The sequence below is a fragment of the Otolemur garnettii genome, unplaced genomic scaffold, assembly GCF_000181295.1.
Source record: "Otolemur garnettii isolate 467f Iridium unplaced genomic scaffold, OtoGar3 scaffold00027, whole genome shotgun sequence".
NCBI classification, from domain to species: Eukaryota; Metazoa; Chordata; class Mammalia; order Primates; family Galagidae; genus Otolemur; species Otolemur garnettii.
In genome coordinates this window covers 12341797-12361696 of record NW_003852422.1, presented here as the reverse complement: position 1 = coordinate 12361696, position 19900 = coordinate 12341797, and the positions used below count along the sequence as shown (strand labels likewise).

The following is a 19900-nucleotide window of genomic DNA, read 5'->3' as shown; positions in this document are numbered from 1 at the left end:
AGGTAGGAAGGGTGCCCAGGTCACAGGGAGAGAAGGGGTGAGAAGCAGGTAGGAAGGGTGCCCAGGTCACAGGGAGAGAAGGGGTGAGAAGCAGGCAAGAAGCGTTCCCAGGTCACAAGGAGAGAAGGGGTGAGAAGTAGGTAGGAAGGGTTCCCAGGTCACAGGGAGAGAAGGGGTGAGAAGCGAGCAGGAAGGGTTCCCAGGTCACAGGGAGAGAGGGGTGAGAAGCAGGCAGAAAGGGTTCCCAGATCACGGGGACAGAAGGGGTGAGAAGTAGGCAGGAAGGGTTCCCAGGTCACAGGGAGAGAAAGGGTGAGAAGCAGGTAGGAGGGGTGCCCAGGTCACAGGGAGAGAAGGGGTGAGAAGCAGGCAGGAAGGGTGCCCAGGTCACAGGGAGAGAGGGGTGACAAGCAGGCAGGAAGGGTGCCCATAGCACAGGGAGAGAGGGGTGACAAGTGAGCAGGAAGGGTTCCCAGGTCACAGGGAGAGAAGGGGTGAGAAGCGAGCAGGAGGGGTTCCCATGGCACAGGGAGAGAGGGGTGAGAAGCAGGTAGGAAGGGTGCCCAGGTCACAGGGAGAGAAGGGGTGAGAAGCAGGTAGGAGGGGTTCCCATGGCACAGGGAGAGAAGGGGTATCAATCAGGTAGGAAGGGTTCCTACAGCACAGGGAGAGAGGGGGTGACAAGCAGGCAGGAAGGGTTCCCACGGCACAGGGAGAGAGGGGGTGAGAAGTGAGCAGGAAGGGTTCCCATAGCACAGGGAGAGAGGGGTGACAAGTGAGCAGGAAGGGTTCCCAGGTCACAGGGAGAGAAGGGGTATCAATCAGGTAGGAAGGGTTCCCACAGCACAGGGAGAGAGGGGGTGAAAAGCAGGCAGGAAGGGTTCCCACGGCACAGGGAGAGAAGAGGTGTCAATCAGGTAGGAAGAGTTCCCATGGCACAGGGAGAGAGGGGTGACAAGTGAGCAGGAAGGGTTCCCACGGCACAGGGAGAGAGGGGGTGTCAATCAGGTAGGAAGTGTTCCCATGGCACAGGGAGAGAGGATGACAAGCAAGCAGGAAAGTTTCCCTCAGCACAGGGAGAGAAGGGGTGACAAGCAAGCAGGAAGGATTCCCACAGCACAGGGAGAGAAGGGTTGACAAGCACACTGGAAGGGTTTCCCCCACGGCACAGGGATAAGGGGTGCCCACAGGAAGGGTTCCCACAGCACATGGCAATCCACATGCTCAGTTTTGATTGTTGTGGCTGTTCTAGATCTCATTAAAATCATCATGGATTCATTCAGCACAGCTAGCACTTATTTGGGATTTGATCTTCTCAACAAGCCGAGGAAAAGAACTGATGGCAACATCCTCTTCTCGCCTGTGGGCATCTCCACTACCATCGGCATGATCCTCATGGGAAGCCGAGGAATCACTGCCTCCCAGTTACAGGAGGTAGGGGGGCTTCCTTTGTTTTATATGCATAGACTCATTTTGAATGGTCATCCTTCTAGCATTACCTTGAATCTGTTCTCAACTTGACCAGTGGGCCAAGAAACAGACTATCAAGACATGTAGCAATTTCCAGTTTGTCAGGAAAGCCCTCTTCCATCTCCAAATACCCTCATCATACCTGCCCCAGGAAGCTTGAAGGTGTTTTCAGTGGGGACTGGGTGTGTGACCTTGTCTAAAGCCATTATGCTCATAATTACACAGCTCATGGAGACCAACAAGTACTGGAAAAAGTGACATAATCCCCACTTGCATATAAATGACACGTCAGAGAGGAATACATGAATGGATAAACCAATGTAGGCTCCTCAGCAGGAATTCGTGGGAAATGCAGACCTTCCATGATTTTTCCAGGGGAGAAGTTGTGTACCACGGAAGTTCCTTTAACAAACATCTGCTTTTGTCAGACTAATTCTGCATGAAATTTCTCTGCTCTGACCATCACAATAATATTTTTTGTCCTTCCAGGTATTTTGCTCTGAGGAAGACACAGAGAGCTCAGGAATAAAAGCTGAAGAAGAAGTAAGGAGACTTCAGTAGGGTTTGTTTGTTTGTTTATTTGTTGTAGGTGTGGGCTCATCGGGGAGAAGGACTTGGAAAGGCATAAAAGAGTTATCACTTCGCTCTTGTTATTAAGTGATAATAATCATTACAGCCAAATAATGTTTCTAGGACATCTATAACACTAAACTCTTAATATTTGGAAGAGACCTTAGCTTTAGTGGACAATAACCACCATGCTATAACTGGCAAAGGCTAATAGGTTGGAAATCCCCTTAGCAGATTGCTTAAGTTTTGTAGTTACTGGGTGCAAGTCCTGGCTCAGTCACTTAAGAGCTATGCTACTTTGGGCAACTTATCTTCTTTCAGCCACTGTAAAGTGTTCATAGGAGCATCTGTAACACATTGGTGTTATATCCATTCATATTTTTAGCGTTTGGTGGTGTTTTATTAGTAGAGGACCAATGAGGTCTTTTCCAGCTTTAGTGTACTAGTATTCCTCCCCCAAAAGATAGTCTGTAAAAATATGAGAAAGGAATAAGTCTATTGGATCAGGGTTAGCATCAGGAAATGACCCAAGTTCTCAGGAATGGCATGACTGCTCTGATAGTATAGTCCATTTTCAGACCCTCATAAAATCATAGTTCAAATCACCTGGCAATGTAGCTGTTCACCTCAAAACCTTGAAAGACAAGGTCATCTGAGTGTATCTCTGGAGAGTCAGCCTTCCTTCCAGTGTTTGCACAACAGAGTTGGGTCAGGTAGCTTCTCTGGAGTCCCCTCTATGATTGAGGAGCACAGTTGCTTTCAGCATGATTTATTTCCCAGTCATGATAGGCAATACATGGAATCTTTGTATAAGTTAGAAAAAGGCATGTTATCTGGGATAAGATCCCTACTCCTGGGTGCAGGGCCTGACGACTGGAGTGGAAATTGAATTTCAGCTTTGTGCTGGGCACATCCTGTGCACATTCCCGAGTGGCAGCTCTGTCCATTCCACAGGAGCCACAGAGGTAAGAAGGATAGCATCACTGAATGAAAGGACACTAGGACTAGAATATTTCTTAGAAGTCTTCTATCCTAATCACATCATTTAGTGATTTGTCCAGAGATAGGCTTGACATGTACCATTTGAATGAATCTAGGATATTCTGAGCCTTGATTTTAAAGAGACATAAGTACAAAAAGTGTAAGGAATGATGCAATAAATAACTTATAACTCCTCTACTCAGGATAAGAAATAAACCATTACCAAATCAGCTGATGCCCCCCTTAAGTAACTTCCTTGGGTGCACCCCATCTCGTCCTGAGAGACGAAATTCCACTATTGTGGATGAAATTTCATTTTTCTCATATATTTGTAATATTATTTCATTAAATACAGTACCTTTTGTCATTATTGTTTGAAACATGATTGTTTTTGTTTCAACATTATGGTTATAAGATTCATTTATTTTAGGTGGACACTTGTAGCTTTAGTTGATTTATTTTTACAGCTGTTTATCTGTTTACCTTGTTAATAGGCTTCCTCCCTCCCTCCCTCCTTTCCTTCCTTCCTTCTTTCTTTCCTCCCTCCCTCCTTCCTTCACTCTCTCCCTCCCTCCCTTTTTACCAAAAAAGGAGAGTTTCTCTAGTTGGGGGCTATTCAATTTAGTAGCCATTCAAGTGGCTCCTGAGCACTTGAAATATATCTAGTCCATATTGAGATGTATCAACTACACACTGGATTTCAAGAGCTTAGTATGAGAGAAGAATGCAAAATATAATTAATTTATTATATTATTTTTACTGAAATAATGTATATTTGTAATAAATTAATTTATAATCAATATTTATTGTTAGTTATATGTTGAAGTGATGATATCCTAGATTTGCTGGGTCAGATAAAATATAATATAAAATTTAATTTCATTTGTTTCTTTTTACTCTAAAAAGCATAGTCACTACAAAATTAGAGATTATATATGTGGCTCACATTAGTGGCTTATATTATATTTATATGGGATGACATTTGGCATAGCACATATTGAGGGTATGTGTATGTTCAACTTTATTAATTATTACTAAAGGGATTGACCAGTATTTATTCCTGTCATCAATGTATCTAGACCCACTTCAAAGAGTTGTTCAGGGAGAGTGGGACCTGAAATCCCACTGGCTTTATAATTCCTGGTCATCTGTATACGTACCTTATACTATATGATCTATGTCCCTATCCATCTGTATGTTTTCTGTATCCGTGTATGATCATGTGACTTTATTCTCTGTAAATGGATGAATTACATTAATAGAATTTCTAATGTTAAGTCCTTCTTGCATTTGTGAGATAATCAACTTGGTCATGGTTTTTAGAAAATTATACACTCTTAGTTTGGATTTGCTCATATTTTGATGAGTTTTAAAAAATATTTGTTACCAATGAGATCAACCAGTAATATTTTTTCCTTGTACTGTCCATGTCCAGTTTTGGTATCAGGTAACAATAAACTCATAAAATGAATTGAAGACTATTTCCTCTTTTTCTATTCTCTGGAAGAATTTAGATAATCAGAAATACACGTAATTTTTTTGATTTTTTTTTTTTTTGGAATTTGGATTAAAATTACCTGGGCCTGATGATTTTTTTTGTTTCTTTTTTGGGGGTAGTGGGTTAGGATTTTTCATTACTTAGTAAGTTGTGGTGTTTTTGTTTCTTTTTGAATCAATTTTAAGTACTATTTTAGGTTTATTTTTCATTAATTTTATTTCTAGAGTTGAGATCAGTCATGACATACATCCTCATGTGATTGGGCTAAAACCCACCTGCTGAACATGGGCCATACCAAACATATGGCCACCAAACTGAGGGAAAGATCAGCAGCCACATCCTCTTATAGGGGAATCTAGGCTAGCTTTTGCCAAGATAAGTGATTGAGTTTTTATTTTCATGTTCAAGATTGAAAAGACAGAGGAGATTAATCACCTGTTCCAAAAGTTTTTGACTGGAATAAGCAAACTCACTGATGATTATGGACTGAACATAACCAACAGGCTGTTTGCAGAGAAAACATATCTCTTCCTTCAAGTAAGTTTTGCTATGTCTACCACACTGTGGGTGGTATTTAGGAGTGGCCAAGTGGCCCCGTCAGGACAGTGGTTGCACATTTGGCTGTGTGATTTCTCTGTCTGCTTTCCAGACATCCCAAACTTTAGGGAGTTTCTACGTAGTCCTGGCAATCTGCGTCTGATTTATGCTTTAACTCCATTTTACCTGCATAAAAACGCCTGTGGCGGCATTCTAAGTGATGTGCCCAGGGCCTTAAAATCTCTCTTACGATGTCCTAATGTACAGGTAACTTTGTTTGGAGACATAGTCAATTAATAAATTGATTTTTCAACTTCTTTCTATTCTTTCCTTGTTTCTCCTAAAGAAATACTTAGATTATGTTGAAAAGTATTACCATGCATCTCTGGAACCTGTTGATTTTATGAATGCAGCAGATGAAAGTCGAAATAAGATTAATTCCTGGGTTGAAAGCCAAACACAAGGTAGTGTATGTGTGGGTCATTTATCAAATAACACTTCCTGACAGCCTGCTGTCAGCGAAGCCTGGGCTTGGCACTGCCTGGGTGCCAGGCAAACAGGCTTTAGCAGGGGGTGGGAGGGAAGGACTTGGAGTGGGTCTTGAACAGTTGGAAGGGCGGGGCTGGGCGTAGGGATGGGCGAGGGCACTGCAGATGATGGGATAGTCTCAGCAAGTGTAGGGAGAGCCAAGAGGAGTGGGGTGGGGGGGTGCCAAAGGAAGCCAACTACATAGAAAAACTTAGGGGGAGATTTGTTTGCAGGAGGCCATGAAATGCAGTATATTGGGGGCTTTGGAGAGTGGGCTCCTGCCTGTCTTGGGTTTATGCTCTTTCCTTTACATAAGAACCTTTCTTCCTGAGCCTGGGACCCTAAGTGAAAATGTCCACAGGTTTCTCTTTGCTCAGTGAGAAACGTGCCACCCTCCTGTCAAGACCCGACTGTGCCTCCTGCAGCTGGGGCCACTTGCACCTCATCTCTACATAAGCATTATGCAGGGATGGAAACAACATTCAGCCCCATCCAGAACAGAGGATTTGACAAACGCCATGTTCCATTCTCCCCTCTCATCCCCTAGAATGAGCCAAACACGTGAGCAATAGCAAAGAGGAACATTAATGTGAAATACACTCCCAGGAGCAATAGCTAATGTTTTAGTGTTAGAGTTTTTATTTAGAGTTACATGTTTTTGGCTTGGCGCCTGTGGCTCAAGCGGCTAAGGTGCCAGCCACATACACCTAATGTGGCAGGTTCGAATCCAGCCTGGACCCGCAGAACAACAGTGATGGCTGCAACCAAAAAATAGCCTGGCGTTGTGGCGGGTGCCTATGGTGCTCCCTACTTGGGAGGCGGAGGCAGGAGACTCGCTTGAGCCCAGGAGTTGGAGGTTGCTGTGAGCTGTGATGCCACAGTACTCTACCCAGGGGGACAGCTTGAGACTCTGTCTCAAAAAAATAAAAAAGAAAAAAAATAGAGTTACATGTTTTATCCCAGTTTTTGGGGAGACCTATGTTATTTCAAGTGCATTTTTTGTCTTCATTCTTAGTCCAGGGAAAGAAAATTAAAAGAAGCAGAGAAAAAAGGGGGGGGTCTATCAAAAAGTTGGTTGATCAATATTTTTAGAATTTAGTGTGGGTTGGGCTGAACTCAAACACAAAAATATCAACTTTTCTAATAGAATAATCTCTATACCTCATGCAGGAACTGTATCAAATGGGTAAGAAGAATAATAGCTACCCCTGCATGTTTACTATGTGCTAGATGGCGTCTTCAGTACTTACATGTGTTAAATCATTTACTCCTTTCAACAATGCTATGAGGCAGATTTTATTCCTATTTTACAGATTTGGAAACTGAGAGCTTAAGTAACTTACCCAGGAGTCCTCCGCTGATAAGAGGCAAAACTGGATGCTGACAGAAGCATCTGACCCCGGAGTCTGGACTCTTAACCATCAACCTCAGTTTATCCAGTGGGGTAAACAGGCGATGGGCAGAGTGAGAATTTTCCTGCAAATTCTTCCAGCAAAGCTTTTTTTTTAGCAAGGCCTTCAGGTGCTGACCTGGCTGTGTTTTTAATGGTCAGTCATAACCATTTGCGTCATTTCTGCTGCATGCATCACTTGTAATTGAGAAGAATGGGCCAATTTTTGTTTGTTAATGTTTGTTTGCAGAAAGTACCAAGGACCTGTTTCCAGATGGTTCTCTTAGCAGCTTGACCAAGTTGGTGCTGATGAACACAATTTATTTTAAAGGGCAGTGGGATAGGAAGTTTAAGAAAGAAAATACCAAGGAGGAGGCATTTTGGCTGAATAAGGTATGGTGCTTGTTGCTCACACGTAGGATGCGATATCTGAAGTCATGTTTGAGCAAATCACATTGGTACCAAGGGGATGCTCTTTCTGACGCTCTGCTAATTTGTTGTAGAGTACAAGTAGATCCGTGCTGATGATGACACTGAAGCATTCCTTTAGCTTCACTTTCCTGGAGGACTTGCAGGCAAAAATTGTGGGGATTCCATATAAAAACAACGACCTAAGCTTGTTTGTGCTTCTTCCCAATGACATAGATGGCCTGGAGGAGGTAAGCAGCTGCATCTTGCCCAGAGCTTGTTCTGGGTGAGCCTGGACACAGGGCTTCCGAGCGCGAGGGGGCGTTTGGTGGTGTCCTCCATCCAGGTACTAACCAGGCCTGCCCCTGTTTAGCTTCTGAGATCAGACGAGATCAGATACATTCAGGGTGGTATGGCCGCTAACGGCAGAGTTAAATAGAACGTGTTTCTCATTCCACGCGACGGCTGCAAATGAACATCCAAACAGCAGCGTTAAATAGCGTGTATCAGGTCTGTTGGGAACAAACAATACAGTTTGTGGATGAGCGAAAATGAACGTTAAAGTTTATATGGAGTTCTAAAGAGGACCTAAATTCTGAGAAATGGCTGTTATTGGTGGGCTTCTTTCCTAGCCCCCCCCCAACAAATAAAAATCACATATGCATGTATACAGCAAATTTTGCACACTACTCAGTACTCTCCTGGACCTTTTCAACTTCTTCCTTCGACCCTTTTAACCCCATTGATTTAGTCCCAGCCATTTTTCAGTTAAAAAACTAGTGTCCTGTACTTTGAAAATCAGGAAGCCTTGGTTTCAAATCCCTGTTCCTCTTAGTTTTCTGATGTTTGAAGCTTCTTAACTTCCTGGAACTTCAATATTGTCTCTCTGTAAATGGTGCTGAGTGGGCAGCATTGTTGCAATGATCAGAGAAATACATCCCCGAATGGGTGGAGGACGTGGAAAGCTCTCAGGAAGTGCTAGCCGCTATATTATTATCGTACTGGATCCTGTGATACTGCTGTGAAACACAGCTAGCAGCGTTTTAAGTTAGAAAACATTTTGCGACAGCAACGTAGTAATATGTACGGAAGCTTTAAGAGTATTTATACTCTGACTCAAAAACCCAGATTCTTTACCTTAACTAAAGAAATAATTTAGAAGAAAAAAATTGCCTTTTGAGTCAAATCAGCAATTTCAGTATCAAATGCACCTAGTTTGAAATTTGTAGTAACTTATTTTGGTATCCGCTGTACGTATCCAGGTCTATCATAATGCCTGATACATACTACACGTTTGGGAGGAGAACGAATAGATGAACATTAGGTACAATTTATCAACTTAATGGGAACATTAGCTAGCAGTTTAAGGAGGTAGATGCAGTTGTGTGGAAATGTTCAAGTTATATCAAATAAATGGGCATCAACTGTGACTGCAACTCTGTGTGTGTGTATACGCATGCATCCACAGACTAATGGGTGATAGTGAAGTATGTTTTAAATTGGTAGGATAAAGAAATGACTTACTTAAAATTCATTTCCTGTTTTTGCATTTTCAAATATACCAAGATTTTAAATAGAGAACCGTAAGACAACTGCCTGCTCGGTAGAGAGTCTAGGGCAATGACATTTCTACTTTTATTTATTGCTAAAATTAGTAACTTTTGTCTGATACAAATCAGTGTTACACTGTTCTAAATTTTGGTTGATAAGCATGCTCTGTTCTGCTTTCCTTTCTTTTTAAAAAATAGATTATAGATAAAATAAGTCCTGAGCAGTTAGTGGAGTGGACTAGTCCAGGGCATATGGAAAAAAGGAGCGTTCATCTCCATGTGCCCCGGCTGGAAGTGGAGGACAGTTACTTCCTTGAGGACGTCCTGGCAGACATGGCGATGGGCAACAACTTTGGGGAGTGCCAGGCCAACTGTTTGGAAATGTCCCCACGCTCCAGCTTGCAAGCCCAGAAGATCCTGCACAGATGCTGCATAGCGCTCACCGAGGAAGGCACCGAGGCTGCAGCTGCCACTGGCATCGACTTCAATGACGCATCAGCCCCGGGTGATGAAAGTACTCATTCTGATTGCCCCTTCCTGTTCCTCATCAGACAGGATGCCACATCAGACCCACGTGATGAAAACGTTTGTTGTGATCATCCATTCCTGTTCTTCATCAGGCACAATGAGTCCAAAAACGTTCTATTTTTTGGCAGATTTTCTTCTCCTTAAGAGAGTCAATGCTGTGGCATTGCTGTCCTTAGAAAAGACAGCCACCAATGTGAGCACAGTCATATGATAGTGGAAATCGTCTGTTCTTGTGAATATTGATTTTCTCACTTATATTCCAATCCCACATTCAAATCAATAATTTAATTGACTGTAATGGTGTGTGTCTGTGGTTAAAACTTTCCTTTGAAAGTGAAATGTCCTTTTTTTGTGCCATGCATAAGGCAAGTAAACCAGAGCTCATTGATAATCTCTCCTTGGTTTCTTTTCTTTTCTTTTTCTTTTTTTTTTTTTTTATTAAATCATAGCTGTGTACATTAATACTATCATGGGGGTACAGTGTGTTGTTTCTATAAACAGTTTGAAATACTTTCATCCTCTCCTTGGTTTCTTTTGAAAGTAAATCAATGTCTTGTGGTTTGTGCCTCAAAGAAGAGAACAGTCTCTTCAGTAAATAAAGAGTGGACTAACAATTTGGGAAGTCCTAGTTCTAGAATTTTGGCATATTTTAATATACAAGTAAAATAAAATAATAATTGACTTGATTCCTGTGGTCTTTTTTTCTTTTTTCTTTTTCAAGATATTGTAGAACACTGCACCTAGGAAGGAGAATTTAGGAACACAGTAGCCAAACATGAATTAAAACTCAGATCTCAGCATAAGCTAATAAGTAATTACTTCCCATTTTATTTTTTATTCCTTAAAATTCCTTAAAATTCTTTAAAGAAACTTCTGGGTTGAGAAAAATGGCCATTCTCATAACGGCACCAAAAAATATGCAATAACAATAATGAACACTTGTACCCTTGTAAGATAAACCACAGAAGTGATCCCTCCTATCCCTCTCCCTCCACCCCCCTCCCCTCTCCCTCCCCTTCTCCATATTCTTAGGCTGTTATTAGGTTATAGCTTTCATATGAAAGCTATAAATTAATTTCATAATAGGGGTGTGTACATTGGATACTTTTTCTTCTATTCTTGTGATACTTTGATAAGAAGAACATTTTCCAGCTCCATCCATGTGAACACAAGTGAATCTTTCTAAGAGTAGAATATGAACGTTTTAACACAATAACTAAGAAAATGACATGAAGGCTATGTTAACCAGTTTGATGGAAATGTTTCAAATTGTATGTGAAAACACCACACTGTAACCCAGAAGTGCATTAATGTACATAGTTACCATTCAATAAAAAACAAAACAAACAAACAAACAAAACAATAATGAACACAAGACACAGCCACACATAGACACAGACCCAGCTGTGGGACACTGTCAGAGAGCATGTTAGGAACCCTTACTGAGTTGTTTGTGCAGTGCTGCCCCATGAGCACGTGATGCCAAGTTCCCGGACTTACTTATTTGCCAGACCACCTAGAGCTGGGGGCCTTCTGACCTTAGACTCCCACCCACCTAAGGAAACTGGGAGACAGGGTCTTTATCTCCCGTGATGTTTACATTTCAAAGAGATGGTTCCCAGGACCTTGAGAAAAGCCTTTCTTGGTCATAAAGCTGAAAAAAGCCTATTTAGTCTCCCAAAGGATTAATGTATATTTCAAAGAGGGGAGAAAATATTTAGACTTATAAATTTTCTAAAGGAAATACTCTGATTAAAAAGGAGAGGGGGAGACTTGCTTCCCTTATTTTCATCCGAGAGAACTAAAATGTATTATTTCTAATTTGCATGGGTCCTGACAAATGTTACACTGGGGTTTTCATTTGACATGAGGGCAATTAACCACAATCTGGTTATAACAACTGTCACATCACTCAAACACTTATGTAAAACAATGTGGTCATGAATATACTTTCAATTTCTTTTTCTTTGAACTCACCACATTGTTTTGTTTATCACTATTTACTTGAACTAGTATTACCAGCTGTTTCGAAATAGTTGTTGCTGAACCCACTGAATTACAGTGCATAGAAAATAGTGAATCCTTGTAGACTGTAGTCTGATACAGTTACAAGGCATTCTGATTTATTTAATGAGTCATACTTTAATTGATATTCAATAGCAGTATTTATGTCACAGTCTGTGCTCCTTGATAATTGATAGTATATTAGTACAAATTATAATATTTCTGTCAGAGCCATATCTAGATTTACTAGTAAATTGATCATAGAGTCAGTGAACTTTTTCAACATTTAGATTTTACTAATTTCTTGAACAGATGATACATTCGTGATTGAAGATACAAAAGGTGAAAAAGATGTAGAGTGCATAGTCTCAGCTGCCAATATCCCCAAGCCCCTCAGTTACCCACCATGGAATACATGCTGTGGTTTTTTATCTGTTCCTGCAGAGATATGTTATGTGTTACACACAAATACGTGTACGCAGATTATATTTTGTTCCTTCTTAGCACAAACAGTATTGATGCAAGTCCCCTTCACCTAGGCCTGGACACTACCCCCATTTGATGGTCTCCCAAATAGGCTCTTAGACCAGCTTGATCAAACTTCCATCTGAACCTTCAGAGAGAAGGGACACACTCTATTCAAGACCACATTCCTACACAATGGCAGTGTTAAAATTAACTTCTGGCCACAGGCCCCTGGCACCAAATGGTTGTGACAGATCGTGGATATACATTCCGTCTCCCCAAACCTCCCTGCCTGCAGGGTATGCAAAGCTGTATACTACCCCATGGGCAGAGAGCTGAAATGGGCTACCTGCTTGGGAGACCCCCTCTACTGCACTAGAGGCTTTCCTATTTCCTTTCTCTTATCCCCCAACTTGAATTGAATTCAATTTTTCTGTTGTGTGGGTGTGTATTAGTTCACTGCCGGCATCATATTAGTATTGAGCACATGGGACACTTGCTTTGCCATCCTATGATACTTTACTAAGAGGAATGCGTTTCAACTCCATCCTGGCTAATACAAAAGATGCAAAGTCTGCATCTTAAAAGTGGAGGCTTCACGACTTTGCCTGTCACCCTGGTGCAGGGGCCATGGTAATCTTCTCTGTACCCTTCTAATTTTGGTAGATGTGCTGCTGAAGCAAGCACGACGCCAATATTTTCAAATGCCTGTCTGACAAGTCTATTTGGGTCTTAAAAGAAGCTCAAATTCAACAAATGCAAATTTAAACCAATGATCCTCTATTCTCTACAAAACACCTTCTCCTTCCATCTGATTAGTTGTAGGTCAGAAACTGGGGTGTCTTTCTTGGCTTCGCCTTTTCCCTTCTCTCTCCTCTCTTGCCCGAATTTTGCAGATGCGACCTCCTGAATAATTCTCTTTCTCTCCATCTCTACTACCGTCACTGTCATGGCTTCCTAATTTATTTCACAGTAACCACAGTGTTCTTCATTCTCATTTGTTTACATTGGAGTAGCCAGAGATGTATTTTCAAGAAACAAACATGGTAATTTTATTCCCCTCTTAGAAAAACAAATAATCAAAGCCTGTAATTAGCTTTTCATTCTTTTCAGGATGAAACAGAAAGTTCAAAATGTCTTTTCTTTTTTTTTTTTTTTTGAGACAGAGCCTCAAGCTGTCCCCCTGGGTAGAGTGCCGTGGCATTATAGCTCACAGCAACCTCCAACTCCTGGGCTCAAGCGAGTCTCCTGCCTCCGCCTCCCAAGTAGCTGGGACCACAGGCGCCCGCCACAACGCCCGGCTATTTTTTGGTTGCAGCCGTCATTGTTGTTTTGGCGGGTCCGGGCTGGGGATTCGAACCTGCCACCTTAGGTGTACGTGGCTGGTGCCTTAGCCGGTTGAGCTATAGGCGTCGAGCCCATAATGTGTTTTCCATGGCTGTTCATGTTCTGGTATCCGCTTATCACTCCAGACTCATCACGCCCTGCTGTTGTTTAGAATTTCTCTGTCTGTATGATTAATATATTTCCACATTACCCTATCTTACGTATGATTGGCCACTTGCATTTTGTTGAAAATGCAAGAAAGAAAAAAAAAAGGAAAAGGTAATTCACATCATTATTTTATTGATGTTGTATCTCATAGAATCATCCAGTTTAGAAATATAAGAGGAGTTCCAGGAATCATCTAAATTCAAACAATGGTGGATGTCTAGGTGAACAAATTTCAAGAGAAAGTATAATTTGGTTTTATTCATTTAAAATAGGTTACAACAGAATCATATTTCTAATTTAGAAGATACGGTATTGAAATAGCCTTTGATCTTATCTTGAAGTTGAACATTTTTCCTCAAAGGAAATTTTTATGGAAGATTCATATGTACTTAGGAAGAGAAAGATAGAGGAACATGCTATTTCAACCATTCATTTCTTGGTGATGACTATGAGATTGAAAAGAAACATGAGGAAAGAGAACCTGTTGTTTCCAGCAACCAATTTACTGGAGCAACTCTGAACTTCCAAAGGTTACAGGCTAATCACATCTGAGGGGAAGAGACTCTGCCAAGGAAGAGGATGTCGTTGGTCTTATTTTGCTTGATGAAGAATAGGAAGGGGTGATCACAACAGAACTCTTCTTCAATTGGAGAAGATGTTACACTTATTACCATGCTGGTGGCAGATGCAGCCTTCACTCCCTCCTCCGTGACCTCTACAAGTGACTTGTGTAGGACCTTAGAGACCATGAGACCACGACTCCCAGTCATCCCTGAAAGGTCAGCACCCCGTGCAGAGAAGGCGTCTGTCATACCCATGGCTTTCAACGTGTCCTGGAGGTCATAGCTCTCTTCTAGTCTGAAACGAGGTAAGTATAAATGCACCCGTGTCATTCTCATATTTTTTGAGCTCGTCCATTCTATCAGTCATTCAGCAGTGAGTTTATCTTCAAGCTATAAACATGGTAAAGAGAAACTTACACAATTAGCTACAGACCTCTAAAACACCTTAACAATGGATCAAATATAGGTAAAGTCTTCATTTCAGCAATAAATATAAAACACAGAAGGTTTGTTTTATTAGATATTCTAATAAGCAACAATAATGGTACTGATTACGTAAGAACTTTTGATGATATATGTATAAGCATATATGTATGTACATATGTATGTTTGTAAAAACAGGAGCATTACATTATTTTGTACAGAATGAATGGTATTTCACTGTTCTTTTGCCAACAGCCTCCTACATGTGTCAATTTTTAACCGACTCTTCCTTCTCTCTACACATTATCACACATTCCAATTATAGTGTATACTCTGTTTTTATTTCCTTTTTCTTGCTTTATGTATTTGAAAACGATTCCCACATTGCTACATATTTGTCTCAATCCAGTTTAAATTGCATAATAACACCATTAAGTAAATTTCCACTGTACGTAACTCTAATGAAAGTAATAATTTCTTCAGCCTTCCATGTGCATTAGGTCTTATTAAAATATTTGTAATACAAAAATAAATTGTTCCTTACTTTGAATTTTTCATTATTTTGAAGCACCTTTGTCTAATTTAGACTTGGTACCTTAGGAAAAAAATCACGCAATAGAAGGATTGTGGATGCAAGATTTTCCCTTCTGCAGACCATCTTTCTCATTTGGTAGCAGCACAATCCTGCTTAGTTCTTTGCCTTTGTATGGTATTTCCAGAGCCTTGGCCTGCACATCCTCTAGCAAGGCAAAGTTAAAGTACTTTGTTCATTTCATCATCTCCTCAGATTTGCTTGTGTCCTGCAAAAAATTAATGTGATGAACAAATACCAAGTGAGACCTGAGATGAAAATGATAATATTGTTGAGATACCGATAATATTCTTCTTTTTCAAAGAAATAAGTCAGTAATCATATATTTCTAAAAAAATAAATTTATAAGAATCAAGCAAGAAAACAGTAGCCATGACTAACTTTATTTTTTACTTGCCATGGTAAATTCCATCAGATGTGTTTAAACTTAACACTCCCTGTAGATGTACATTATATAAATTATACAATTTAAAATATAGGCAATACCTTGTTCAGCCAAAATTCTTCCTCTGTAGTTCTTTTCTTCCTCAAATTTCTCCTCCCACTGGCCTTTGAAATAACCTGCGTTAGCCAGAACCATTGTGGCGGCGTTAAGACTGTTCTCAGGAAATAGGTCTCTGATTTTTCCTATCAGAAAAAACGGGTCTGTCATGCAAGGACAAGTGACTTGTCTGGAAGATGCTTTGCAAAAGTTTGTGACTGAGCTCTCATCATTTGCCCAAATCACTACTTTAGGAATGCACTAACCAACTGTTCACAAGATGCAGCTATCCTCAAGGCCACACCCCAACATAGATCCCACCCCTGGTGGAGATACCACTCCTTATGCTGGGAAAAGAGTTCAGGTTTTCTGTGTGGGCGTGACTTCAATCATCTCACACTGAATACTGATAAACTGATTTTATTCTTTCAATGTCTATCTTGTTTCTCCCTGCCTACTTGTCTTCTCATTATTTTTAGAAAAGTGTATGTCAGTATACTATGTGTGTGCATGTGTTTGGGTGGAACTGGAGACGACTCTCCTAAGTGAATGGGAAAAAATGACACCTGTTCTGAGTCCTAAGTGGAAGTAGTTGCTGAACATGTATGTGCTCATAGGAAGCAAACTCAACGAAGAGTTTCTGCATTCAGGGGAAGAAGAGGGGAAGAGTAAATTCTCACCCAGTGGGGATTTTGCGTGGGTACACTGTCCGCTTTCTGGGAGAGGGGCACACCTATAACTTTGACTTAAAATTTAGAAAGCAAGCTGTGTAACTCTTCCCATATTTTTAAACTTTGGGGTCACTCACAGCAGAAGTAGGACCTAATTGTGTTCATTAGGACCAATGATACGACCTCCTAGCTCTGTGCAGTGAGACACTACTTCCCTAATGTTTCTCTGTGCATTCTCATGTTGAATACTGTAAATTTGGTCTGTTATGAGAGGTGGGTGGTAGGTCAGACATTCATATTATAGAGTAAAACTGTTGGTAATGTCTCTGTCTTGCATGGAGAAGACAGCTGTGGTCATCCCTCGCTGCAAGTGGGGCAGACAGTCCCAGCTCTGGGGGAACTGCCTGGGAAAGCTGCTTATTTCCCAATTCACAAAGCTCCTATGGTTTTCTCTTAAAGATCCATAGTGAATAATGGGCTCTGATGTAAAGAAAAGGATCTGGTCTTGAAATGGGTCTGTACAGAGACTTGGGATCCACTGTAAAGATACAGTCATGTGGGGCCATGTGCCAGCCATCCTCCATCCATGTTGCCATGTAATCAGCTTCCTATGATTCTCTTCCTGTTTCCCCTTGGCGCTCTACACATTAATTGGACTCTTTCATCGTCTGCGGGGCTCTCCTCCATCCTCTCTGTCAATCCATCTCAATGCTCCACCTTCAGTACCCCATGTAGTGTCAAGCACAGGGTTCACTAACATGAGGTGCTCAAAGTTGTTTCTATAATGGGCAACCCTCTTACCATTTGTTTGATGTTCCACCTGGGAATTAATCTTCTTTCGACTTTCTTCCGGAGCTTTCATAAAATCAACAGATTCCACACTAACCATGTCTAATTTTTTAATGTTATCTATAAACTTCTTTAAGATGTGAAGGAAGAAAAGAGGAGTTACGAGTGGTGTATCTGCAGCTATGTATTAGCACATATACTTATTTATAATTGTAGTATAATGAACCCAGACCCTGAACAGATCCACTAGCTCCTGCCCTTGCTTATTTTTAATGCAGTCGCCATGTAGGCCACATGAAAGGGTTACAGGCTGGCGCAAGAAGGAGGTCACTGCCAGTCAGTGCCACGTGGCAAGTGGTAGGGACACAAGACTGTGATTTACAACCTGAAATGCAATTTGCTTCAGAGGAGGTGAATTTCACGAGACTTCTTGCCAGCAATCTCAACCAAGATGTTTCTCCCCTTTGTGTGATTCATCCTGGCTTTTCAGTATTTCGTTGAACTTCCCACCTACCCCCAGGGACTCCCCCATGCCTACTCACTCCAATAATAACTCAGGGGCCTTACATTTTCCACCAGTATGTGCCGCATATTACTGGCATCTCATGACTGACTCTACTACCCAATGTCCTCCCTGGGGAGGATTAACCTTGAATCCACACAATTAGTGCATCGTCAGAGGCTAGGGTAATACTTTGGTAACTGAGCTAATGCACCCTGAGTCAATGCTCTCCCCCTAAAGGCAGCAGGTTCATCTTCCTTGCTGTCCCACCTTTGGCCATTGAGAGACATAGGACCCAGAATGCAGAGTAGTTTTGGTAGGTAAGACGAAATTTACCTCAGGAAATCTAAAAGTATTTTCCACATAGAGACTGCTGGTAATCTTCAGCTCATATGCATTAGTGGGTTTGTTTAATTCAGCCAGAAGCTTTTGAAATTGGTGATGCACATTTCCTGACTTTTCAACCTTCAAACATCAAAAACAGAGCGAATTCAATGACTGAATCAATGAAATGAACAAACCCATACTAAGTCCCATATGAAGTCTGTTAGGTCAATACCTAAAGATGGGTGGGTGGTCTCAAAGAAGATCTTATGCCAATTCCCTGATTTTGGTGTATTTTACCTCAAGTACCCTTCAGACTTTACCTCACATTTAACTTTTCCTAGAAAACTCTTTCTTCTTGCTCTCGGATAGTACAATTTTTCCCCTTTTGCAGCAAAGACATAACACCATTTCTACCACTGGGACTATTCCTTCCTAGGCTTTTATGGTTAGATTTAATTTCTCAGCTAAATGCCAAGCTCCTCAAGGCTAAAAACTGTATTCCTAACAGCCATCATGATATGAATATGTAGAAGTTTAGATTTTTAAAATATGTTATGGCATGAGGCCCTGTTACACCGCCTGGGGGTTATCATCTTCTAAGACATATTGTCTGTGATTTCGGGTTTGTTTCTCCATCATCCTCTGTGTGTAAGAGGTCAGGGCTTTCCATGGGTAGTGCTAAGTCTTTAGTCCAATTCGGATGAAAACAAGACAGCTCAGAGATTTAAAAAACCTCTCTAAATAGGTGTAAGTTAGCAAACGCATGTTTTGAACTGAAGCCTGTCTGATTCTAGACCCCTTTACGTTCCAGCTTGGAGTTCTGCACTGTTCAGGCTCTAAACCAGTATATCTTAACATAATCATCTTCCTAAATATGCTCGGACTTTTGCTTATTCTTCTTGATCTCATTAATGAGAATTAAAGTTAAATTATTGTAGCAACATTATTGTGATTAGTAAAATGATTATTTTATAATAATAGCATTTATTATGGCCTTTTATAGGCCAGGCAGTCTTTTAAATGTTTGGATATATTCACATGTATTGAGTCAGACTTTTTTTTAATCAACTCTTGCTTTACTGGGTGTTTGTGAAGAGCAGGGTTGGGATTTGAACCAGCCTATCTAACTCTAGACCCATGTTCCAACGTGCAATGCTGACTTTCTTACGTTAAAGCAAAAACATGGAAATAATAATTATGTGACACAAACTGCAAAACCACTCTGTACAAACCCCTCTTTGTGGTCCAGGATTTCTCCTAAAAATTGTCTTTCATTTTTATGTGAAGTTTCCAGCTTAAACTATGTCTTGCTCAGATTTCTGGACCATCTCTGAACTGCAGTGCTCTGGACTCACGTGGTCTGCTTGAACTCTTTCTGTTGTGTTCTCTGTGCCGTCAGTAAGGTGAAGGACCTGGAAAAGACATGAAGTGGGACAAGAAAGCTCTATTCAGAAGACCTGTTTAAATCAGTGCTCACACAGTTACAGGAATTTCTGCTTAGCTCCTGTGCTAGTCTACCCTCCAGGCCCTGTGCTACCCATCAGCCCCTATGCTACCCATCAGCTCCTGTGCTACACACCAGCCCATTCACTACTTTTTAGGCCACCAGATCTGGTGCCATTTGCATGTTAGCGAACAGAGGGACAGAGAGAAAGACAGAGAGCAAAGTTCAAACAGGGAAAGGTTACAAAGCTGACACCAACCTTCAGAATTTGTAGTTTGGTGTTTCCTCTGGACCCTAATAAGAGGATCCCTAATGCTGATAAGATGTTGGTAGGTGAAAAGAAGATATTGTCCTCCTTGGATTTTCCAAACTGACGGAACATATCCAGTGCAAACTGGGTGACTGCATCGCTGAGTAACATCATGGCGACCTTGGTACAATCTGGAACTCCTGGAAAAGCATCAGATTCATAGCGAAATGACATGGCTGAGTTGAATATCAGTTTGTAATAATTTTTTATAGTAAAGGACATCTTGTTTATAGGATTCTGGCAATTAAAGTTTTTCTTCTTTTTAATTTTCAAGATTTTTACAGGACACATATATTAATCTCAGAAGACTCACAAAATTACTACTTTAAAACACTTCGCAAATAAGTAATAGAACATCTTTATCCTTTCTTCATG

General features: G+C 41.0%; 2 protein-coding genes and 1 non-coding gene across 4 annotated transcripts; 1 reads left to right on the top strand and 2 right to left on the bottom strand.

Annotated features, from left to right (window-relative positions):
- Positions 1-1269: 1269 nt before the first annotated feature.
- On the top strand, positions 1270-9604 carry SERPINB13 (serpin family B member 13). 2 transcript variants are annotated; one of them, XM_012804290.1, is made up of 8 exons: positions 1270-1434; positions 1960-2013; positions 4928-5056; positions 5403-5520; positions 7225-7367; positions 7478-7633; positions 9131-9446; positions 9501-9604. In XM_012804290.1, exons 1-8 carry the CDS (start codon positions 1270-1272, stop codon positions 9602-9604), a joined length of 1185 nt encoding a protein of 394 aa, XP_012659744.1. The 2 variants fall into 2 exon arrangements, with proteins under 2 accessions (XP_012659744.1, XP_023368175.1); XM_023512407.1 differs by lacking the exons at positions 4928-5056; positions 5403-5520 and having other exon boundaries at positions 1960-2027; positions 7229-7367.
- A 2908-nt stretch (positions 9605-12512) lies between these two features.
- LOC111724869 lies at positions 12513-12616 on the bottom strand. The gene has a single exon (XR_002773080.1). It is a non-coding gene; the product is annotated as a U6 spliceosomal RNA (small nuclear RNA).
- Positions 12617-13965: 1349 nt separating this feature from the next.
- On the bottom strand, positions 13966-19639 carry LOC100946501 (serpin B4). Its single transcript, XM_003788462.1, is given in 8 exon segments — positions 13966-14378; positions 15056-15209; positions 15488-15529; positions 15531-15628; positions 16955-17072; positions 17781-17909; positions 19127-19183; positions 19475-19639. Coding segments are annotated over 8 exon segments (1176 nt in total).
- Positions 19640-19900: the final 261 nt, after the last annotated feature.